We start from the raw sequence: 25,378 nt of genomic DNA on the forward strand, positions 1-25,378 counted from the left end.
ATTTGTATATTTGTAAAACTGTTAAATAACATCCAGTTTAATATCGACTTTAATGAACAAATTTAGAGCATTATGTGTGGTGTTGATGAGGGGAAATAATTCTATTTATCTTGTGATAAATAAGATTATCCAAATGCTATTCTAATACGACCAATATCCAGAGGGAGAGATATCACTGACATTTGAAACAGAATTCAATTTAATTTCTTCTAATTAGACTCTTTGGCTGACATAGTGGCATTTTTTGGTTATTGCTCACCCCTTGTTCACCCCGTGGCTAAGAGAAGTTTAATAAGCTGCTCCCATCATATCCCTCATAGCAGAAGAGATAATGGATAATGGATGGTAATAGATTATGACTGTGCCAATGTGGACAGACGGATAAACGCAATGTACTTCACATGCTGACATGCTGAGTTATTCGTGAGCACCATCTGCTGGAGGAGGTTAAATTATGATTTCCTGTCTAGAACTCTTGTCATGATTGCCCCAGTCTTGAATGAGTCATGTTTTTATGTAGAGATAGAAAAATAAGAATTTTATGATACCACACAGAGAGGAAAATTACAAAATTATTGTTTGATGGCTGATTTTTTATTTGGAAAAATCCCTGATTACATGCTCACCCCAATACTTACGTAATCTGTGGTTCTTGGTTACGCGCTACACATAATGATTTCTTTATAAGTCATTACTGACATTTCAGTGACAATGAACAGTATATACAGTGAGCACATGAGACAACATCATTTTTCATGAAAAATAGTTTCAATCAAGATAAGATCTTCAAAATAAATAAGTGTAACAATCGACAGCTCCTTCACACCCTAAATCCAACACATGAAGAACATAAATCATCAATGGTTGAGGCACTATATTGCTTCATTTCACAGATGAAACCAGAAGGAAAATGTCCGAAAGCTTCCGAGCACAACGGCCGATTAGCCACAATCATTCCTCTCATACCTCTCTCTGTCCTCTTTGTGAGCTGTGGCTTCAGCATATTGATCTTTCATGTTCTGTGGAAGCATCATCATCATCACTCCCCTTGTAATGGCCAATTAGGAAACTAAACCAAAGCATCTTCAATACTGACATAAAATCTATTCAATGACTTGTTGAAAGGGACTTGTCGGACTCACACCCAATCACTTCAGGAGGGATATAGGAAGGGGTAAGAGAGTGAGAGTAGGGAGGACATACAGTAATTTCACTTATTTGGTGTAAATGTTTAATCGGTTATAAAATGTGGATCTTAATCCAATAACAGAGAGGAAAGGAAGGCATGGTTTAGCGCTACAGTGATACAAATAGCCAACTTGTGTGATGGCAGATTTGATAGAGTGCACCTGTCTGGATGTGTGTAGGATTTATGTGGATGTGTTTCAAAAAGGCAAGAGTGGGAGTACTACATCTAGCCAGCAGAGTCAGTCTCCAAAGCAGGGATCTGAGTGGACAGCAGTGTGAGATATTTGCAGCTTTCACTACATCATTCTTGGATTTCTACCAGACAGAAATCTCAATAGCTCCCTTTTTAAGATATTCTACTTTCCAAAGGGTCAGTTCACCCAAATTACATAAAATAGTTTTTTTGTGCCCAGATTTTAAGATTTTTGTCTCTGATCCCAATGCAGTGCTGCAGTTACATTACACTAGAACTAGTGTCCATCCACAGAACAAACAGTTTGTATTTCATTTAAAGAAATAGTTTAACAATTTAGGAAATACACTTTTTCTTGTTCTTTTCGAGAGCTAGATGAGAAGGTTGATACCACTCTAAGACATGAGATTAATATCAATCTTCTCATCTCGGAAAGCATATTTCCCAAAATGTCAAACTTTAATTGGTAGAAAGAATTATAAACTGTTCATGGCATGGTCTGTGGAAAAACAAAGTAAATAGAGCTTTATATCTTGAAAAACAAGTTACTGTTTAAGTTTCTAACTGTAATTTTTAGGCTGTGAGCAATATGAGTCAAATTCCATTCACCCGCATCGCATCTCAGAGATATCTAAAAATCTGGGCACATAAAACCACAACTATCTATCTGCATGGCGAGATACCTTTAGTGGCCAGTTGGAAATGTTTTTATTTGTATTTTGGGTGAACAGATCCCTTTAAGTTACTAGCTGCTTTTAATTCAAGCATGAGTCACCACCTAAAAGCACTGGAGAGTGGATCGTGTCAGTGTCGTACCACAGTAGTGATTAGAAACTGTTCAGTAGTGCCACGTTGTTGTTGTAGAGTATGAACAGTGTCAGTCAGTGTTTGGGCTCCAGGTGACTGCTCAACAGCCAGTCCTTGGCCCTGCCTGGCTCCTATGTGGATACCCTGATGGACAGAAGCAGTCCAGACTACTCCGGGGGCCCTGGAGCCTTCATGGCCATGCTGGCTCCAACCATGGCTGGATAACTCCGGTTCCTTCTTATTCCATCGGGCCCAAAAGGAGAGCCGGATCTGCGCAGCCCGCCCAGAGGCCCCAGGATGGGGCTGGGACTCACTGCTCTGCCCCCTTGAGCTCCGGCCACACCCAGCCGCTTCACCTTATCCAGGAGGTTGAGGTTGTGAACGGTCACGCTAACGTCCGTCTGGCTTTCGCAGTCCCTCCCTCTCTGCCTGCCCCTCATCCCTCCCGTCACTTCTTTCAGAATGGAACGGGCCGGTTTGGAAGCCAGGAAGTTGTCATAGGAGGGGCTCTTGAAGTCGAAGCCCACGGATATTGGCACAGCTGAAGCTCCCCGCCCTGTGGGGGAGTTTGGAGGAGTAGAGGGGCGCAGGGGGTCAGGGTTGGGGGCTCTGTTGGGAGTGATGGACGTGCTGAATAAAACCCCTTCGCTGCTCTTTCCATGCTCCAGGCCCTGACTCTGGTGATACATTGCTGCTGAGATCCCTCTCTCCTGGAGAAGGCGCACTAACCCCAGGGATGTGCTGGTGGTACGTGTTGCATCTCTGCAGAAACATGAGAAACAAATGAGAGTCAACAACATATTAACTGGTAACTCCGTAAAATAATATTCCTCTAAAAAAAAATCTTGAGTCTAAAAAGTTTACTTGATCCTAGCTGTGCAAGCTGATCTTTTGCCATATTTTAAATGGTCAGCACCTTTTTGTAAATAACCTCTGAAGAACTTGAGACTTTGTAGAAGCAAGTAAACAGATTTTTTCCACAGTAGTAAGAAGAAGAAATATTTTTAGATATCTGCAGAAGATTAAGTTGTTTCCTGGTGGATTTGGAGCCTTGCCTGAGGTTAGTTGAGGATTCAGAGGGCCTGAGACTGAGCCTGCGGGGCGTGCAGGGTGTAGCAGCAGGAGTACCCAACAGAGTGCTGGTCATCACACAGGAGGACGACGCTGGGACTGGGTTTAGACTGGAAAGAAAGTGAACAAGAGGCAAGAATAAAGAGACTTAGAAACATTGAAAAAAATGCTACTTCTTGCTGATTTCACCAACTTAAATTGTTCTTTCATGATATTGCATTATAATAGTGCGAAACTGGAATGTATTGTGCACAGGGGATGTTGTTTTTTCCAACCATAAGCACATGCATGTATTATTTAGCGCCCTCCGAGTATCTAGCAGACAATATTGACTAAATGTTGTTGCTTGGACAAAATCCCAGCTCAACAACAGCTGTTTTGGTCTTATTCGTCCTCTGGGATTTAGTCAAATTCAGACTGAGTGAGCACTGCAGGCTTCTCAAAGCCAAACAAATCTGAACAACATAAACACATTTAGCTGCATCATATGTCTGAATTGCATTAATGTTTATATGTGAATTTTCAGTGTCATTGCAATATATGAAAAGTAATAAAAGATGCTTTTTAAAAAGCAAATTCAAAAGAGAAGAAAATGTTTATCCTCAGGGAAAACATCTGAGAGTTAAACATCATTTTGTCATTTTTTTTTGTTTCATAATAGGTCCCATGTTTTTAAATGGCTGCTCTGAGCAGAAAAAAAAACCTTTGGAATAGTTTAATAAGAAATAATTGTGGAAGATCAAAGAGAAAACTTCAAGAAACTCAAGGGGACAGGCCACAAAATGTTGACTTTGATCAGACATTTTTAAGGCACACCATGTTGCCTACCTTGGTGTGACCCGCGTCTGCTCATCAGTTGGGTGGAGGATCCGACAGGTAGTGAAGGTGTAAGTAGAGCTGGTGTGAGCCATGCATTTACCTGGGTAGTATGCAGCTGCAACACACACACACACACACAAAACAGATCATTAAAGAGGCCATGATACATTGTAGGTGTTGTAAACAGTTTTAACAGTATGAAGGTTTACATATATGTATGTACAAATGTACAGTATGTCCTCACCCAGGGCGTCAGTGTTGCTGAGATGTGGCGATGGGGATGGAGAGGGAGGAGAAGGTGGAGCGAGGCTGGGCGGTGGCTGACCGAGGTTGGTGCTGCCTGTGCTGGAGGTGGAGGGCACGGCTGGGGAAGCGGAGGCCGTGGAGGTGGGCAGATTCTGGAAGTACTGCTCCCCTGGTTCATCTTCTTCAAAGCCACCCCATGGATACACCTGCAGACAACGCAGCAGAGAGATGAGTCCACAGAATTATACATGCACACCGTACAAGTGTTACTAGTGTCACACTAATATTACTACAAGTAATTAGTAATTAACAGTTATTAGGAGTAGGGTAAGGGTTATTTTGCAAGTAACAAGTCAAATCATACCATATAAAGACACACAAGGTGTTATTTATCACTTTTCTCCAAATATCAATATAAAGTTGAGTTATCCCAAACCTATCCATACAAATTTCCTGACTCTTCTCTTCAGTACGTATTTTATTCATCACTGTCCTCTCCAACTGAACTAATTGAAATGGGAAATAGCAGATAAGATGAAGCAAGATGGACTGCTAATTTGATATTATCAAGGAAAAGGAACATCTTGGAGTATCTCACTGCACAACACAGCAGTCTAGTTACATTGATCCTGCTCATAGGTGTGATGTTTTTGCCCCTACAATAAAAGAGGACAGTAAATTCCAATTTTAGGGATGCGATAAAAAGTTAAACATTTACCAGTGAAGCTAATTACTGCTGCCACGGTGAGGTAAAAACTAACATGATTTTTGAAGTAATCTGCGTAATAAACCCAACACAGTTGTACACACAGTAAAAATCCAGATATAAATTAAAATATATATCTATCTATATTATAAAGGATGACCATATTGTGGATATAGATATGAAATCTGACACACAAACACATACACACACAGACCTGCTCCAGCTCCAGTTCGAGGGGTCTGTAGCCCTTTGACACGACTCCAGGCCTGGCGTCCAGAATCACACCGAGGTGAGGCTGGGCTAACTGCTGCCAGTGGTGCAGGGTGGCAGAGCCTGGTGGGAAAAAACGAGTAAAAGTGCTGTGTACTTGTGATTACCCTTTCAATATCTTCAAACACATACATATATGCTGAAGTCAAAAGAATGCTTTGATATTTTCAAATGGGGCAAGTACATTCATCAGAAACAGCTTGTTAGCAATTCTTACTTACTTTTTTTTACCTTTTCTTCTTGTGAATGGGAGTGCATTGTGTTATTCACCAACTATAATAAATGTGTATGAACTGGTCTTGTGACATCGGTACAGAGACAAAGTCACAACTGTAACACAATGTAATAACAACAACCAGCATATGAGAATATACGAGATGACAGACAGGTAACATTAACAATAGCTCTGTTCTATTTAAGTGTCCCAGTAAGTCATGACAGTGTGATAGTGAGCCAACATGAACAATAGCAGCCCTGAAACTGAAGCAGCTAAATGAAAGTCAGCCATCATTTATTTTATTATTGACACTTGCGCTTTTCAAATGTCTTCAGTGAAAAAAGGCTTAATATGTGACAAATGCATAAAATCATAATATGTCTTCAATGCTATTAAATCTAGTGTGTAATGTCGATCTAAAAAGCTGAAGTTCAGTGACAGGTTGTGTGATCAGTGATCAGGATGAGCAGAAATGGTAAGTTGGAAGTGGAAAGTGACATAAAAAAGCAGCAGAAGGAGACGTAAATGAAATGAAATGGAGAAGAATTTAGAATGAGAAAAGTTTTTTTTATTGGTCAGCCACATTGAATTGAAAATATAGATAGCAAGAAGTGATAGAATGAACAAACTCAAAAAAACAAAACAGAGGAGGACAGCCAAATATAAAGAAATACATAAAGACAGAATAATACAGATAGAAGAAATGAGAAGGTGGAAATACAAATAAGCAAAAAGAAAATGTGTGTATGAAAACAGAAGCAATAGGAGGATATATATATCTCCATGATATATATCATGGAGATGTTTGCTAAGATAACAGTATAAATTACTACCAGCAGAGAGCAGCACAGGCAAACAACAACAACCTTTCAGGTTAAATCAACACTGAATCATAAAGGGGATAATAAAACACTGCTGTGACTCTCTCTGGCTTCAAACTTAAGCTAAATGTGAGTAAAACCAAAGAGATATTTATAGACTTTCAGAAAAATAGGAACAAGCTCAATCCCATGGAGATAAACAGGAAGTGGTTGAAAGGGTGGAGAACTTTAAATTCTTGGGCACAACAATCTCAAACACCCTGAAATAGGAAATTAATATGGACACAATAATCATGAAATGTCACCAGAGATTACACTCTTTATGACAACTGAAGTAGTTCAGGGTTTCTAAAGGGGCCATGAGGCTCTTCTATAAGGCAGCGGTGGAGAGCGTTCTGACGTTCTCTATCAGCGTCTGGTATGGGAATACAACAGCACAGGACAGGGCACAGTTGGAGAAGATAGTGTGTACTGCAGCCAGGTTAGTTAGCTGCGATCTCCTCTCTGTGTCCTCTATCTTTTACTCCTGTATCCAACGCAAGACCCTCAAAGTGTCCTCTGACCCCTCTCACCCAGCAAATTGTCTTTTTAACTTACTCCCATCAGAAAGAAGATGTCAGTACATCGGTACCAAAACAAAAACAGTACATACCCTGTGGCAATTTGTATACTAAACTCTTAACGATTCTGTGCCCCCCTCTATTTGGGGTCCTTGCACTTTATATTTGCATTTTGCACCGCAACTTTAATTGTAATATGCACTTTATTTTGCACTTTCACTTTTCTGCATTCTGTAGCTATGCACTGTGCACTTTATATTTGCACAACACAACTGTCCTTTTTAATCTATGTCTGCGATTAGGTTGGCATGTAATGACTGAGGTCAGGACAGGATGTGGGAATATTTTAGATAAAGATATTATAAGATATTATATGTGTATGCATGGACTGTATTTTATTTTGAGCTGCACTGCACTAAATCCCAATCAACTTGTTGAAATGGCAATAAAATATTGAATTGACACAATACTTGACCACAACCTGATGTAACATCAGTAAAGGTGAAGGTCTGTGACATCACTAAATCTCTATGCATATGTGGTAAAACAAGTATTTACAATTAAATACTGGATAGCTGTCATATGTAAATTGTAATTTTAAGTCAGTTTTCCCTCATCCCAGAGGGAAGTCAGGATTATTTAAATATCAGCAGCAAATAATTTGGATGCATGGCCATCCGCTCTTGTGTTTGTCTACAACCAACCTCTGGGCTGTGTCTCTTTGTAATATGAGAGTGGAGAGGCAAAGCTGCCTGACTTGTGATGGTGCATGAGAGACCAAAAAGAGCTGAAGAGCATGAGTGATAGAGGCCTGTCATTACTCTCTTCTGCTCCCTTCTTCTTCTTGCTCCCAGCCCGGTCTCTGGCCCACCTCCTTCCTCTCTCCCTCTCTATCCCTGCTCCAGTCTTCCTCACCCAGCCCCATCCCTTCTCTCTTTCCCCCTCAAGTGTCCGCCAATGCCTGCTCTCCTTCCTCCTCTCCCCCTCCGTCCCCCAGCCTCTCTTGCTCCCTTTCTTTGTCCCGACCCCTCGGTGTCGATCGACTTCCCGCTTCCTCCCTGCCTTGCAGCTCAACCCGCGCTCCCGTGCTCCCTCACCTTCAAGCGGTTTGACGATCTGGAGTTTGTCAGGGAGGTAAGGCCCTCTCGTGGCCCACAAGTGGAGGTTCCCAAGGGACATGATGCTTTCTGAGGGGGTCATCGCACTCTCCTGGCCCAGGGCATCGTGGAGACCTCCATGTCCTCCCCGCCTCCGCTCCCTCTCCTCCTCAAAGAAGCGCCTCTCACTCAGGTTGTTTTGTCTACGCAGAGACAGGCGGCGCAGGGCCAGCCGCAGGTCCTCAGCCCCACTCGCCTTCTTCTCTCGGCCCTCTGCACTGCTGCCAGAGCAGAAAAGAAACAAAAGAATTATGAATTTTGAGGATTTTCTGGTCAAAAAGGCCCTCTTATTGACTATAACTCTGTCAAGGCCACTCCTCCTCACCTATCTTGATTGGATGTCGTCTCCATCAGGATGCTCTGTGTCCGGTTGTCAAGGGCAATACTGTCTGCGTTGATGTCACTTCCATATATGCTGGAGCGAGGCGTGGAGAGGCCGCTGGACTGTGGCGATGTGCGAGCTGACAGAGACTGGTTGGAGCCCGGGATGTTGGCGCTGGTTGGAGTCAGTGAACGCTGACGGACAGTCTGATTGACGTTCTTGACTGTCTCAAAAACACGCTTACGATGGATCCTGCACAAAGTCAAACGCAAGTGTTTTAATTCAATGCAATGTCATTAAAATGTAGTTATACAGAAGGTCTACTGTACTGTCTACTATTGTTGCTGTTGTTGTTGTGACCTATTGTTGCTTCTTTAAAAACATTTTTTTGAATGCAATTTTTGGAATTTAAAATTATACAAATTTCTTGTGGGCAGAGCTGTGCTGTTAAACTTATATGAATGACACTGGAGTAAGTAATACATGTTTGGTTAGCTAATTAGCCTAGCTGATTTCCACATCTAAACTAGCCAAACATGCTTTATTTGGCCAATGAAGTTAGCTAACTTGCACTGTTTCTGGCTAATTTCTTGATTCTTAACTGGCCAACTGAAGTTGGCTAACTTACTGTTTTTGGCTCATTTTGTCATTCTTTCTTGGCCAATGATGTAAACTAACATTCTTTTTCTTTCTTTTTTTTTTTACTCCACCCTCGTCAACTAAGACTTTTTCAGAGCTGACAGTAAAATCCACTAAATTCTTTTCTCTAATTTTGCTTTTTCTTTTCTTCTATTTTTCCTAGCAATAATTGATATGTGTCTATCACACACTGAAAATGTTACTCTTAAACCAAACTTTGGTAAAATGTCAAAACCTAATGGGAATCATTATAAAATTGAAACTTTACTTTCTGAAATTTAAATAAGATTGTAAGACTATGTTTTTGAGTGTAATATGAAGCGCGTAATCCATACTTCTGTTCCTCGCACTCTGGGTCGTCCAGACTCAACTCCTTCCTCATTGTTCCCTCGATCTCAGCTGCCAGAGAATCCTGCAACACACAAAGTCATGTGAAGGAACAGATGATTATAATGTACACACACACGCTCTCACACAGCACACACTCCCTCACCATGGGATACAGTCCCAGGGGATGGTAGCGTCGGGGGGTTCCTGCGGGGTAGTTTCTGTTCCTCAGGTTCTTCAGCTCCTCCTGGGCTTCATGCAGCATCTCGATGCACTCCAAGTACTTCTCCTCCAACTCCTGGAGCTGTTGTATTACAGACATTAAACTTAACTTTTAAAATCAAAGTGAAACAGTCTGGTGTTATGATAACACTAAGAGAAATACAGTCTTCACAGTGAATAAATTATGATTTGGAGACCTCTTACCTCTGCTGTAAGCTGCCTCTGGGCATCTTTAGCTGCTATCAGGTGCTGAGAGAGCTCCTCATTTTCCACCGCATACTGGACACACACGGTTTGAATGAGCAAAATAAACAGAGCATTGCAGCGCTAATCTGTGAAGCTAAACAGATAATAATTTACATGTGAACTCACAGATTTGGCTTTCTTTTGCAGGTCGACTATCTGAGAGAGGAGGTGTGTGATTTCCTCTTGCTGCCGGGAGGCATCCTCAGTCTTACGAGCCAATTCCTCCGCTATGGTAGAGATCTGGAGACTTGATAACCCTGAAAGTAAAAGGGGAGAATGAGTTTAGTCAAGTTAGTATTTTAGTAGAAAATAGAGGGAGGAGTGAAGATTGAAACAACACTTACTGAGTTCCTTCACACAGTCATTAACAAGCTGCTGTTCCTTTTCCTCATATGTTTCCGTCTCTGACTTTAGATGGTTAGCCTGCACATAGACATCCATGATTAAACACTACACTCCAAGCATTTTCAGTCTCCTAAATTGTGTGTGTGTGTCTGTAGTGTGTGTGGGAATACCTCTGAGCGGAGCGACAGGTTCTCTTCTTCCAGCTCTTTGAGTTTCCTCTGGAGTGTGTCACTCACAAAGCCTCCTGAAGCTGTTTCTATTTTACTCTTCTTACCCCTTTAAACAGATAAACAGAACAAGCCTGAAACTCCAAACTCATAGCCAGAAAGTCCACTGTTACTCTCTTATTCTCTGCAGTGTTCTAGTTAAGATGGGAAACTGGTGTGTTATTGCTCACTTTTGCTTATGTTATAATATTTTGCATCATCAAAAACATATAAATCATTGACAATTACTTACAGACTGAAGAAGTGATATAAATGTAAAAAAAACAGGAAAGATGCTCACGTTGGCGAGCCACTGGACTCCTCCTCACTCTCCTCAGCTGCATTGGTGTAAAACTGCAGCAGCTCATCCTTCAGGTTCAGCTCATGGTGCAGCTGGGCCACCTGGAAGAGGAGAGATAATGTTCACTGCTCAGTGTAAATGTGTTTACTTTACATATTACATATTAGATAGACATATGTGTGGTGTATATATGCGGCAAAAACATTGACCCTAAGTCATATCCCATTCCATCATGAAAGGTTTTTTTTATACAAATCAAAAATAGCAGCGTGTGAGGTCATTGCACTTGCACCAAAAGTGCCAAATCTGGCAAAATAGCTATATATAACTAATAACTGATATAAATCCTAAAAAATCATCACCAAAATTAACCAAATAAAACAATTATATGAGTCAGCGATTGATTAATCTAGATTTATATGTGTGCAGACCTCCTCTGTGATTTGTCCCACTTGTTCCTCCAGATAGTCATTCTGCTCAGTCAGGGTTTGGTTCTTCTTAAGGAGTGACTGGCCGATCCTCGCAGCCAGCTCCAAATCTCTCTCTTTCTACAGGAAGAGAAGAGAAGAGAAGAGAAGAGAAGAGAAGAGAAGAGAAGAGAAGAGAAGAGAAGAGAAGAGAAGAGAAGAGAAGAGAAAGGAAGATTTAGCCTGATTAAAAATCCTCTCTAGTGCAGCCTTGAAAATTACACTGATAGAACAGACAAAAATAGACCCGTCTCACCTCCTCCAACAGACGTGTGACAGCATCGATGTCATTGTACGTCTTCGTCATCTGGCCCACTCTGTCTGCACATAGCACTGTGGAAATATCAAACACACAAACAGAGTGAGGAGAAGGAGGTGCGGAGCAAGACTGAGAAAGTTTTCCTGCAAATGTCCCACCCTGTCATCAACTCTAGTGTTACACATGAACACGTACAATGGCACACACGCACACACACACACACACACACACACACACACCCACAACATTACGTAATGGAAGAAAATCATCCAATCAGAGGGTGTGGATGGGTCATGTTTAGGATGCAACACTTCCATCACCAATGCTACAACGTTAGTGCATGAGAGCAAAGTTAAAGGGGGAAGGGTTGTTTTCCATAGCACACTGCTATCGCCTCTGTTGCCCCCGGGGCGATTTATTGACTTCAGTGCTCAAAATCAATGATGTACTGTACAAGGTTACTGAATTCATTATGTTAAACCTCTGTAATCCAGTTAGTATTACAACTAGTTTCTTCTGTGAAAATGATTAAATTGTTGTTTCATTCAGGCACCTTTCTGAAAACAAAGATTAGCAACAATGCTCAAAGTATTATCCAGTCTGTCTCACACAGGCACAACAATGAACCATGGCAGTGTGTGTGTGTGAGAGAGAGAGCTGAAATGTCAAAACCATTAATCAGAATAGAGCTGTAATACAATAAAAAATATCCATCATAATAAACCGGGCCACAAAGTGACATCTTCCAATGTCTTGTTTTGTCGCATCAACAGTGTAAAACCCAAAGAAATGCAATTTACTATAATGGAAGACCATGAAAAGCACAAATTCCCATATTTGGGACACCGAAAGCATCAAATGTGACTTAAATGTTTATCCAATCATCAAAATAGCTTCTTTTTTGATTGACTACCTAATTAATTACTTCATCTCTAAACCAGAATACACACGAAACGGTACTGAAATGCTGTTTTTGTGTTGCTTAAGATTCTGCTCAAGTAAATGTTAATACTCTGTAATCTAATGCACTTATTAAATAAACTGTGAGAGAAAAATCTCAAGCTTCAAAAGTCAGCTTGCATTTCAGTCTGCTGTGCACAAAAATCAAATCAAAACACTGGATAGAAATGAATTCGACAATCAAGCTGATCAAATATATTAATCACATTAGACACGTCTCCCTTTTCTGTATTCTAGATATGTGCTTTACCTTTATCATTCTCGTTATAGTACCAGTCATCCAACTCACATTCATCCCCCGTTAATCTCTCCATCCTGCTCTTGTTGTCCATCTCCTCTCTGAGCTCCACATTGACAGACAAGCAGAAACGATAAACGGTCCAAACACCGATCCGTTCACTTTCTCACACTCACTCCCACAGCTCAGCTAGTGTATAACAGGCCCGGAAACTAAATTACCCTCCGCCCACATGCCCCCGTGAGTGAGTGTGAGGGAGGTGGAGAGATGAGAGTGTCCATCCGCTTTGGAAAAGCTCTGCATCTGCTGAGGTGAAATGGAAGTAGAAGCTGTATTATGATTGGAGAGAAAGAATTAAGAATGAAGTGAGAGTCAATCCGAGAAGGCGGGCTGCAATGTGAACTCCCACATCTCTCTCCTTTTCACCTTTCTCTCATTCCCTCACTTCCTCTCTTCAGCCCCGTGCAAGGCCATTGAACATATACCTGCCTCCAGAAACAGTTGCCATGGTGATCCTCATCCACAAACAAAACTGCTGACACATGCACGGGCACACACACAGGTAGAGGCTTATCTTTGGGGCTCAATAACAGAACACAACAGACTGGGAAACAATAGTCTGACTTTTTTGTAACATACTTCCTCTTGACTCCATAGATTACTCACAATATTGTACAACGCTCAAACTAAAACTGTAAAATGATCACTACACTCAACCACAACAATAACTCATATTAAAGCAGGTAATGTTTTTAAATGAAAACAATAAAGGAAAAAGTGTTGAAAACTAAAAAATGTACATTAGAAAAAATAATCTTAATTTTCCAATGTAACTTAAAGACTTACAAAGGGCTCATAAAATTGTCCAAAATCATTAGACATACAGAATTATGTGCAGGCAATGTACACAGAAGAAATGTAGTAAACATTTTTTTTAATGTATGAATTAGAGCGACTGTGTTGCAAGAGATAAATCTATGAAGTTGTAAGTATATAAACTAAAGATACAGCATGCTGACAATACTGTCTATACAATAAGAAACACTCAGACTAAATCAGTTCATTACAACTTCAAGGAGATACAGTGAAATTTGCAAATGTAGGCCTATGAGACGACACTCAGTCTAACAACAAATAAAGACAAACAAACAAGTCTCCATAACTCTGAATCTACCTACTATCACAGAGAAGATAAGTTAGTTGCAGAAATCACTGAAGATTGTAAGTATGTAAGTAGGCACCACCTTGTGGAGGGAGGCTACAATCTCAGTTATATCACAACGGGGAAAAAAGAAAAACTAGATTGTAGTAAATAGTGAGAAATATCACTAGATTAGAAAACAGACACACTTATACTTGCTAAGGGGAATAGAGAAAAATCTTACTGAATCTTATTGATAAGTCATTTGGTCTATAAAATGTTAAAAATGGTGAAAACTGTTTCCCAAAGCCCAAGGTGATGGTCTTTAATGTCTTGTTTAACCGACCAGTCCATAACCCAAAGAGGTTTACATTACTGTTGTGAATATTTTGAGGGATGGTCAGCACCTCAGTGGAGAAAAGCGCACACGAGCCTTTGATGTCTTAAAGCTGAAAATGTTTATTGAAGTACTTGATCAAGGAGAACTGAAATATGCGAACATCGAAGTCATCTGCAACTCAGATGCTGTCTCTTTCCGTTCTGGCCCCTGAAGGTCTGAGTCCTAGTCTTTATCAGCCTACAATATGAAAAATGAGTCTAATTGGTTCACTAGTTTCTAAACAAGGAACTGCAATTTACCCGTGACAGTTTAGGTCACGTTGCATGGAACTTCAGCTGTTTTGGTTTGAATGTCTGACTGTGTCAATAGAATCTACACATCCACCTATCTGTGTTGTCTAGGAAAGCCTCCTCCGACCTTGGTGACCATGGCAATGCTGATTTACCCTCTATCAGAGAAGTTTCTGCTTTCCCCAAAACATCACAGACAGCTGGAGTCTCAAAGAGAGGAGAATATGTCCCCTTCCTGCTTAAGAATTACAGTGTGACCTCAAGGCCCAGACTTGACCCAGTGTAACCCCAATTTGTAACCCCTAAAGATGGAAAATTCCATAACAATTACTATCACAGAAGACTAAATAAACCAGAAAATATTCACATTTGACAAGCTGGAATCTGAGAATTTTGACATTTTTATCTAAAAAAAATGACTCAAAACAATTAACTGATTATCAAAATAGTTGGCGATTAATTTTGTGTTGACTGACTAATCAATGAATCATCGCAGCTCTAATTGTATCAAATGCATGCTGCATATTATGTGTCCCATACAACAGAAAAAAAACACTACTTATGTTAATGGATTTGAGACTTTGAGTTCAGTTCAGTTCAGTTCAGACGTTCTTAGACAAATTTCATTTCTACATTAAACTGTCACAGAAGAATTCCAACACTATATAATAAACCAACAGCAAACATCAATATTAATGGCAGCGTTAGAAAATTGTTTATACTGGCTATTGCTGCAGACAGGGCTGTCCTCTCTCCCCAAGCCTCTTCTCTCTACTCACTGAGCCTCTGAGCCAGTGCATCAGGCAGAGAGGTGATACGGCAAGAGGAGAGCAAAAATTATTTATTCATCAACTATTTATTGATCTTGCTGCACCAACCAGCAGAATCATTACCTGTTTTAATGTCGACTTAGGAGAAATATGGTTCCGTCTCAGGTTACAAATCAAGCATTTCACAAGGTTTTTCATTTTTTAGTACGACCCACTGGAGGACTTCAAAGACAGATATGGTGCCAATTAGGGAGAGTGGAATCAATGAAATACTATTTCCCAAAGATATCACCAGATTATTACATTTCAACCACTATTGAAGGATTAAATATAAGATGTTTCAAGAAAGTCAAGTGGTGAGGCATCCATATGTTGCGTACCACGTGATCGCAATGATCCCAATTCAATGTGAACAGAAGTGAACTGTGGAATCGCCTCATTAAAACAGCAAAGGACAGAATAAATAGAAAGGTAGTCACACAGTTCCCCCTCGACAAATCAGCTCTACTCAGTTTTTGAACATGCTGTATGATATGCTGTATATTTATAAATATTTGTGTTGTAATGTTAGCTCTATTAAGTGTCTATTTAAGTTATATATTACATATTGCGTATAACATACTGTATATGCATATTAAACTAAAGTATGGCCATGGAGCAAATGTTACATCTGGTTTATTTAGGAGCCAAAGATGTTAAGATGCATTTGAGACTGAGAACTGGTATTCTTCCTCTGGCCAATCATATTACATGAGCTGTGTGATTTGGGTGAATTGAAAAGTGCAAAGTATGAAACTGTTCAATAAAACCATGAAATATTCTGTTGTACGGATGATCAAAAACTGGAATGGTTGTTTAATTTTGATGTGTTTAAGTTTGCTAACTTAAAAGAAAAGCCTGGATAAGAAAGCAAGTATTTACCCAGATTTCTCGAGTGTCATCCAATATTATATAGTGCATGTTTTTGCCAGTGACTTATGTATTTTGTTTAGATAATACAGGTCTGAACTCCGGTTCTGGCTTATATGAATGTATAGTGTCTTGTGAGCCTGTGTGTGTTGTATGCATGACACAAAATAAAAACTTCATTCATTCACTCAGTTTTGGCTGGGGACATATGTTGCATGTCATCCCCTTGTTTCATGTCTAACTCTACTATCAACTTGCAATGACAGTCACATCAAGAATATCGGCGGCAACAGGAAACAGACATATACTGTATATAATCATGTCACTGCTGTCAGCTGTATGCCAGGTAGACTTACAGAAGTATTTGAGTGTCTCTTCGATCTGCTCAGTGGTCAGGTCGAGCCGGGTGTCCGGTGCGATGAGGGGAGTGTGCAGCCAGTCATCGTGGTCGTAGCCGTAGACAGTGTCAGCCCGCAACCGGTACACCGGCAACTGCTCCTCCAGAAGACTGATGATCTCAAACTCTGGCAGGTCGGTACTGTTGCACACATCTGAACATCAGAGAGAAGAAGAGGGGAAGAGGAGATTAAAGTGAATATACTACAGCCTGGTGGTCTGTATAATGTCAGAGTGCTGGCTCACATGAGATCCCTAATGAGAGCTCACTGGGTTTGGTTGAAGGTTGATATTAATACTCAAATCAAAATCAAAGACAACAGCACACATGGAAGCTAATTTGTGTTAAAATTCAATATTCATATGTACAAACTCTTTATCTGATCACTCTGCTTTCTGTACTTTAGAGTTGATGTGAGCCTGTCATTTGCAATCAGGAGGATGATTATTTGGATTAATAACTGTCCTGCAGCATGTGACTGATATTGTACCTGTGATCCATGTATGCTGTTATGAATGTAAAGTACATTTTTACATGCAAAAACTATGATCAGCTCTAAAATATGAGGCATTGTTATATAAACTACCCAACAGAATATAAAGTAGTTAGTTCCACCTCCACCTGCTACAACATTTAAATGCTGCTTACACATTAATGTATCTGCATTAAAAATCCAACAATGGATGATAAAGTAACATCCACAGGAGGCATTTTTCTGCATAACATAACAACTTTTGATACTTGAAGTACATGTTTTATTGCTGGTACTTAGAACCTAGTGTCCTTTTACTTAAGTTAGATTTTGAAAGCAGGACTTCTACTCACAGAATATTTTCACATTGTTGTATTTCCACTTCCTAAAGGATCAGAATACTTCTTTCGCTACTGGATGTATGGTTGCATGGACATGGTGGTCTTTGTAAAAACTATTTTTTACTTAAACAACAACTGTTAAAACTATATCTTGTTTAGAGAATATAAAATGATGCCAGTAAGGACATTAGGTCTTTGAAGCAGCTTCACTTTGAAATATAGAAAAAACTACTGGAAAAAAAATTATAATTCCAACTAAACACATTCTACATAATACATTCATTACATTTTTTTAAATGCTGTATATGTTACTCACAAGAAATAACGGCAATTAATACACTGTAAACTTAAAACATCATGTTTTGAAAAATAAAATTCTCTATCTGGAGATTTGTATGTTTTTTGTTCAGTTGAAGACACATTTCTACTCTTTCTGGGTTTATGAAACCATTTTAAAACCCACAGGACACTCAACATAATACAAACTAAAATCAAAACACAGCTGACTCTCACATGCACACATGTACCTGTGATGGTCTCGGCGTCCCTGCAGTCGGGCGGCGCTGCTTGTGTATCAAGCTGGCTGGACTCCCCCTCGCTCACATACTGCTCCTCACGAATGTGCTGCTGGTGTGGGTCTGGGTCTGGGTCTGGGTCCGGGTCCGGGTCCAGGTCCAGGTCTGGGGCTGGGGGCAGGGAGGGGGCCGGGGAGGCCAGCTTGGCTCACCTCTCACTGGTGGAGAGAAACAGGGGCCATGGGCCTCTGGAGCTGGAGCTCCACCTGGTTAGCAGGTCCACCTGATAGACTGAAGACAGCAGATAAAGCAACCTGGAGAGGAGAGAAAGAGAGAAGTAAGGAAGGATGGAGGGAGAGAAACAGACTTTTGCAGAGCCATACATACTTGTGTTGATGTAACCTAGAATCCACACTAATCAATGCAGCTCTCTCTTTCCCTACAGAGTCTTTAACTTAAAGTGCTGCTGCTGACTCGGCAGTGTGCTGCCTGCCAGCAAGCTGCATAAATCACAGCCTATCCACTGCAGACACCACTTTTCATCTGTCCGGAAATGAACAAGAAGGCAGATGGAGGTTAAGGGCAACTCTTGATAATGACATAATATCACGACAGTGTACTGTTTAATTGATACACACATGGGAAATACTTTTTTTTCATCGTGGGAGGCCAGATGGCAGGTTATACTATGGAACAGTGGCTCTAGAGCTGCAAGGAGGTCAGTTTAAAGGCCACTTCAGCGGTTAAAGAACAAACTTTTTAATCACTAGCCAACACTGCAACACTGAGGAGTCTGGTAGGACTGGAGTTTGAACCTGGTCCCCTGTGTGAGGTAAATACAGCAGTGCTCATGCATAACAACCTTGCAGCACTCTGTCTTTATTCTGCAGGCCTTCAGTGTGTCACTGCAGATGCACACGGTGCTACAGTCACACCACAGATGTGAATCATCCAGATCTGTGGTGTTACAGATCAAACAGCTAGTGATGAGACTCGGGGAACAGATTATAAATAGAAGCAGAGAAGAGGTGTGTGCATATGCATGAATGTTTGTGTGTCCTCTGCAGCCGGATGCATGAATAAGTGGTCATCTCCCTACTTGCATGAAACACCTGGTGAAAAATGAGTGCATCTATCAAACCTGGCGTAAAATATGTTTATAACTAACAAGCACATGCATGACCACACTAATGGGGAAAGGTACACAGATGCTTTTGGCACACACTCTGTTCTTTTAGCAGCACTACAACCTTGAGGCGTCTTTCCCATTGCGGCAGTTAGAGTTTCCTACAGGAGCGGAAGAACAGACCACACTGACTCACACATGTAATCTCTCATTACTGTGTTGGACCAGTGTTCTGTAGGGAGTTCATTAACCCCATATAAAGCTTTTCAAGAGGCAGCTCCAAAATTACGTAATCTGTGAATGAGACATGATTTCAGATTCAAACTGCAAAAGTGAACAGCCAAAGTTGGGATTACAAATCCTGCATCCTCAAGCTTCCAAATCACTGTTCTCTCCCCTAAACATTATACAACCATACACTTCAATTTGTAAAGCAAGTTTCCTCCTCCATAACACTTCAAAAAGGCACCAAATTGATGACTGTTAGCTAGTAAAACCTATGATTTAAAACACATGTTTCTATGTTTAATATCTCTATAGAGACATGCATTAGATCAGGCCTCAATGATTCTGATACTGTCAAGAATATCTGGTGTTCGAGGATTTAGAGAAGAATTATTGTTGGGAGAGAGAAACCTCAAGTCAGAGTGTTGTTCCTGTACTTTATCTACTAGAAACAGTAAAATAAAATGTGTCTAACACAACTTACTGGATGTCCTACAGTGAAACATATAACAACTGTCCTGCAGTGCGTGCTGCTACAGTAGATGCTGCTGGTATATAGGCCAGGGTTCATTCATGCATGTGTCATAAACAATGTTATACTGTTCGAGGGTGTGGCTTCATCTTCATCAGCATGTCGCGTCACGGCGCGGATGCTGATCAGGGGTTTTCATAAATAATGTCCTTACAGGGAGACAATAAGCAGCGGAGGATGATCAGCTGATCTTATGATGCATGTCAGCGCCATTGAAATGATGTATTAGTGAAAGCAGTGAAAGCGGGTGCAGAGCAGTACTCACACTCGGTGATCCAGATGCTGTTTTCTCTGTCAAAAATCCAAAAAATGGGATTCTGGTGCAGATCAGTGATCCTGCAGTGAGGAAATCGGCAGATATAGCTGAATGTCCCTCGGATGATCTGTCAAGACAGTGTGTGTGTGTGTGTGTTTGTGTGTGTCCAGGCCGGGAGGAGCGCCGGGATGTTTCTGCGGTCTGGACTCCCTCCACAGCTCTGACAGCTCCGGATGATCAAGGTCACCTCAGGGAGGTTTGCAAGGTCGCTGCTGACCCGGTCCAGTTTAAAGCTCTTCCTTCTCTACAGCCATCTCCCTCTGTCTCTTTTTTTTCTGTCTCTCACGCTCTCTGCAGCCTCCCTCACCAGCATCGAGCACACTGGAGGACTTCTGGCCACGATTTTCAAAATAAAACCCTTAATAATAATAAACAGATTGTAACCAATCAAAGAGCCAAGATGAAGATTTCTCTGAAGGATGATGATTTATCTGAAGTCGTGCAAAAACATGTTGTTATATCCTTTTCATAGCATGTCTTAGTCAGTCGTACAAGCCTGAGTATATGATGTGAAAATGTGATACTTGCAGTTTCTGAAGGATGAAGATGGCACTAAAAACTATAAAACAAAATCTCCAGTTTCTATACAGGATAAGACTTGAGCTGGATTATCCATATATGGCATCAGGTGAGACAACATTTATAAAGCACTTGATTTATTATTTATCATTATTCTTATTAATAAGAATATGAATAATAAGAATAAAAAACAGTTGAGTAGCAGCTGCTGTGAGTCTTTCAGCACCAGAGAGAGAAAGAGAGAGAGATGCTGTTTATTTCAGTAATAACAATAGTGCATTTTACTGCTGATAGAAAATTCTGTTCAAAGACCATTTTACTGATCCAGCCTCCTGTGTGGAACAAGTACTCCTGAGTGCTACTGTTGCTGCTGTTTTACAAATGCCAGAAGGAAAATCAAGTCCTTTATAATGGATTTATATATGTTGCATCTGCTGTTTCTGAGCAAGAAAATCAAAAATGCCTTTTTGTTTGTGGGTTTTGAAAATCAAATGAATATTGTTTTCATTCTTTCAATTTCTGTTTCTGAAAAAAAAATCAAATAAACAACATACCAACAAAATAATCATCATTTCTAATATTCTACATATTGCAATACATTGTCTCAATGTGCTGTTACACCTTCACATCAGCTCACTTGGCGCTCTGTGATCATTCAGCTGTTGAAACGTTTGCTTGCAACAGAGGTTATTGGACGTGCCTGATTTGTTCTATGTGTGTACTGATTTTTTTTAGACATATTCTTTAATAGTTTTGCATTTAGTCCTCATACAGGCTCATTTATGATGGAGATAATGATATTTAGCAAGACGTGTTGCATTGGGATGTGAGTTGCATTCAGATTTGAGCATCACTGTGTGTGTTGAGCCTGTACTTCAGCAATAAGTTGATGTAAATCTATGGTCTTTATAGCAATAGTAAATTTCAGCTTTTCACGGGTAAAGTGGGAGGAGGGGGCACTTTTAGTGTGCTCCCCCTAGACCACCACACTGTGTTAATCTGGCCCTGCATAACAAATAATAATGCATCTGCAGATTGATTAATATCTTCATCTTCATATCATATGTATTGAAATGGTTATTTGTTGTGCACACTTCAAGATGTCTTTGCTATTTCAATATTTTACTTTATTTCATTTTTGTAAATTTATTGGGACCTTTTTGTGCTTTTAATTTTAAAGCAACATTTTATTTTTCACTGCATCCTGAAGGACTCTGTCTGACTTGACAGTTTTTCTCTGTCATCCAGACACCCAAACCCAGCACCCAGTCCCTTCTGGATCAATCATCAGTGACGTCAAGAGCACCCACAACAGGAAGGAGGACAGACAACAAGGCATATAACAGACATATAATGTAGGAAACTTATCTCGATGTCATCCAGTAATACATTTCCTCTAATTTGGATATTTAAATCTTTCACCATTTTTACTAATTTCATTATTTATCTAAAGACATTATTCTATAAGTTATGTAAGGTCAATTATTATGCATAAAAATATCAATCGACCCACAATATTGCATGAAAAACAGACTTTTAAAAATTGAATGCTGACTAAACAGAAGTTAAACTAATTCCCACGACTCTGCTGTGCTTCCCTCCCACTTGACCAGCTGGACTGAGGAGAGAGGAGCCATTGTTCTCCAGAGAATAACGAGATGTGACTGAGTCTGCAGTTCTAACTGCCATTCCTCAGCCCCAGCGCTCTGACCTGACACTGTTGTCACTGGCTACATTATTTTACAATATGCAATGCAAAGTATAGGTTTAAGAACAAAACTCTAACATTAATAAACACTATTACATTTCAATAAACAATTTTATTCTGTCTCAAGGCGAAATCAGGGGAGGCCCGGTGATCCATATTACTCAATACACTACACATCATGGTGAGTGATGCCAAGTGTCATGCACAAGACCTTTCTTAAGAGACACCTTCAGTGATTAAGTGATGCAATCTTGTCAGTGTTTATTTCATATGGCCTCTTCATTAATTGTAACAATTACCTACTGTGTGTATTTATCCAGCAGTGATTTTTACTTGTATGCGCTCAGTCATCACCAGCCACATGGCTGAAATGCCAAAAATTCTCTGATTTGTGCTTCGTAAATGTGACAATTTGTTTTTTGAACAGTCAGATAAAACGAGACATTTCTTTTTAAGACGACATCTTGGGCTAAATTATAGCCTGAAATTATAATGGGCATTTTTCCACATTTTAAAAAATATTTTATAGACAAAATGATTAACTGAAAAAATAATTAGATTAAAATGATTATTGTTAGTTGCAGCCCTAATATCCATAATTTCATTAATACAAGTGTATATTTATATGTAAGAAAAAAAATGCACAAAGGAAAAAGGGAAAGAAAGAGATAGAACAACTCGAGAGGAAGGAAGAGTGTGACTGAAATACAGGACTATGAGTAAAAAAAGGTAAAAACTGTATGTAGTTTCATCATTAAATAAATATATGAAGTGGAAGAAAAGTTCAAAATTGTTCTTATTTTATTATATTTTCCTTTATTTTGTGAATTTTGTGTTCAATTCCCTTGAACAAAGCGACCCTACATGCTACCTCAGCTGTGTGGGTATAAAATACTGGTATATGGTATGAACTGGAAAGGGTTATTCCCTTCTCAGCCTTTTAGCTAAGATCAAGTGTTCTTATCAGTTTAATATCTGTTATGTCCCCACCTGGAGCTGAAAAAGGGGCTTACTCTGTTAACTCCACACATCCACCTGGTGTTGCAGTGCCACTGGGAATGGTGTACAAAGACAAAAAAGAAAGGATTATTTTTGATGTAACACATTAGTGGTATTGGCAGGGAAAACAGAGGAAAGAAAAAAATGATAAAAGTAGACATTATGGTACCCCATCACAACACTGCCGTATTTCAACACCACCCATTAGTTATTTTTGGATACATTAAATCTAAAGAGTTTCCAGCCTGCAAAGTTGGAGTCAGAATCTTGCTGGTGAACATGAAGGCAGCACAAGCAGTCAGATTTCAGCACCACATGGCCGGATTAACCTCCTTTGTTGCCCTGGGGCAAAAATTTATTGTTGGGCCCCCATTGACCCCAACTATAGAACCAATCACAATGTTTGTTTACAATAACCACCGAGTAGAAAATCTCTGCGTCATATACATACAATTTAATGGTGTGGAGCAAAAGTAAATGTCAGTTTAAGCAAGTAAAGAAGTAAACAATGACACGTATGTAAATAAGTATAAGTAAAAATAAGCAGTAAGTAGTAAAAGTAATTAAAATGAAGCATACATAAGTATAAGTATAAATGAGTAAAGCAGTGGTGAGGCGGCTTCCCTCTATAACAAAGGCAGCCACCAGTTAGTCCGACCAGTGGTGAGATGTCGCTGATGGGTAGATTTGGTTTATCAAAGGCACTAGTAGAGAGACACAGTACATAGAATAATCACAGCAGAAACATCAGATAGGTTGGACCACTGTGTTTAACTATATATCTTTAAAAGTTATGGCTGAAAATGACAACAGCAATAAAAAAGTTTGCTTTTTTGTCACATATCTCCTCAATTGAAATCAACCGCCAGTTGTCAACCAGGAGCTGACTGTTACCATGACATCACAGTGATTCGGTCTATAGGCTACATGGTAGAACTTTACAGCTGAAATGATTAAATGGGAAATTAATTAGTTGACTGACAGAAAATTAATTGGCAATTATTTTGATGTATCTTATAATCTTATAATTGATCAAACTTTTGTCATTTTTCAAGCAAAAATCCCCAAAATTCACTGGTACCAGCTTCTCAAATGTGAATATTTGGTAGTTCTCCATGATAGTAATCGCAACATCTTTGGGTTTTTGACTGTCAGACAAAACAAGTAATATTAACTTGGGTTTAAAGGAATAATTTCCTGCATTTTTCACTATTTTCTGACATTTCATACACTGAACAATCATTAAAGTAAAAATGTAGGGGAGAACGGGGTGACATTAGCCACTTTTTTGTTTCAAATAATAGTAACTATATATACCTCAGGTTGTTGTGTACCCATGGAAATTAAAACAAGTTATCTAATTATTATGGTTTAAGAACAATGAGCCATCAAAAAAAGTTAGTCCAATGGCACAACTTACCCAAAGGTAAGGGTAAAATGAGCATGGGGATGGGGTAAATAGTGCTACTATCATATACTGATATAAAAATTACACCAAATCAAACAAATTACTTATAAAATTAGAAATAATTTTTAACTTTATTAATGCCATCAATTTAACAAAGGCAAAAACTTGTACTTTTAAGTAAAACTGTATGTTTGTGTCTTGTTGTTCAACATGTTACCTAAACATTTTCAGTAGAGATTAATTTGTGTGCTTTTGTGTATACAGACGGGTGACAAATTAAAGAAAAAACCGGTACAGGTCTGAATGCTGGACCCCTACAGTGAGGGGATCTGGTGGCTCTGCTATGCTGTGGGGGGCATTTTGTTGGTATGGTTTGGGTCCACTTGTCCCCCTTAGAGGGAAGGGTCACTGCTAATCAATACAAAGTTGTTGTGAGTGATCACCTTTATCCTGTGATCAAACATTTCTATCCTGATGGGAGTGGTTTCTCCTAAGATGACAATGCCCCAATTCACAGGACACGAGGGGTCACTGAATGGTTTGATGAGCATGAAAATGATGTGAATCATATGCTATGGCCTTCACAGTCACCAGATCTCAACCCAATTGAACGCCTACGGGAGATTTTGGACTGACGTGTTAGACAGCGCTCTCCACCACCATCATCAAAACACCAAATGAGGAAATACCTTTTTGAAGAACGGTGTTCATCTCTCCAGAAGAGTTGAGAGACTGTAGAATCAATGCTTAAGTGTATTGAAGCTGTTCTGACAGCACGTGGTG

At 39.9% G+C, this 25,378-nt stretch overlaps 1 protein-coding gene and 1 pseudogene across 5 annotated transcripts; one reads left to right on the top strand and one right to left on the bottom strand.

Moving 5' to 3' along the window:
* Window positions 1–572: 572 nt before the first annotated feature.
* On the bottom strand, window positions 573–17,968 carry LOC122969436 (trafficking kinesin-binding protein 1-like). 5 transcript variants are annotated; one of them, XM_044335097.1, is made up of 18 exons: window positions 17,775–17,968; window positions 16,394–16,588; window positions 11,387–11,463; window positions 11,095–11,211; window positions 10,664–10,764; window positions 10,327–10,432; window positions 10,156–10,234; window positions 9,938–10,068; window positions 9,770–9,844; window positions 9,510–9,647; window positions 9,352–9,428; window positions 8,381–8,629; window positions 7,996–8,273; window positions 5,245–5,363; window positions 4,323–4,530; window positions 4,088–4,193; window positions 3,244–3,369; window positions 573–2,950 (listed from the first exon to the last, which is right to left on the bottom strand). In XM_044335097.1, exons 3-18 carry the CDS (start codon window positions 11,435–11,437, stop codon window positions 2,356–2,358), a joined length of 2,556 nt encoding a protein of 851 aa, XP_044191032.1. In that variant the 5' UTR covers window positions 11,438–11,463; window positions 16,394–16,588; window positions 17,775–17,968; the 3' UTR covers window positions 573–2,355. The 5 variants fall into 5 exon arrangements, with proteins under 5 accessions (XP_044191032.1, XP_044191031.1, XP_044191029.1 ...); XM_044335096.1 differs by having other exon boundaries at window positions 7,996–8,276; XM_044335094.1 differs by lacking the exons at window positions 16,394–16,588; window positions 17,775–17,968 and adding an exon at window positions 12,600–13,052.
* A 5,144-nt stretch (window positions 17,969–23,112) lies between these two features.
* On the top strand, window positions 23,113–23,260 carry LOC122970574 (annotated as a pseudogene).
* The last annotated feature ends 2,118 nt before the right edge of the window (window positions 23,261–25,378 follow it).

This window comes from Thunnus albacares, chromosome 19, assembly GCF_914725855.1.
Source record: "Thunnus albacares chromosome 19, fThuAlb1.1, whole genome shotgun sequence".
Classification (NCBI taxonomy): Eukaryota; Metazoa; Chordata; class Actinopteri; order Scombriformes; family Scombridae; genus Thunnus; species Thunnus albacares.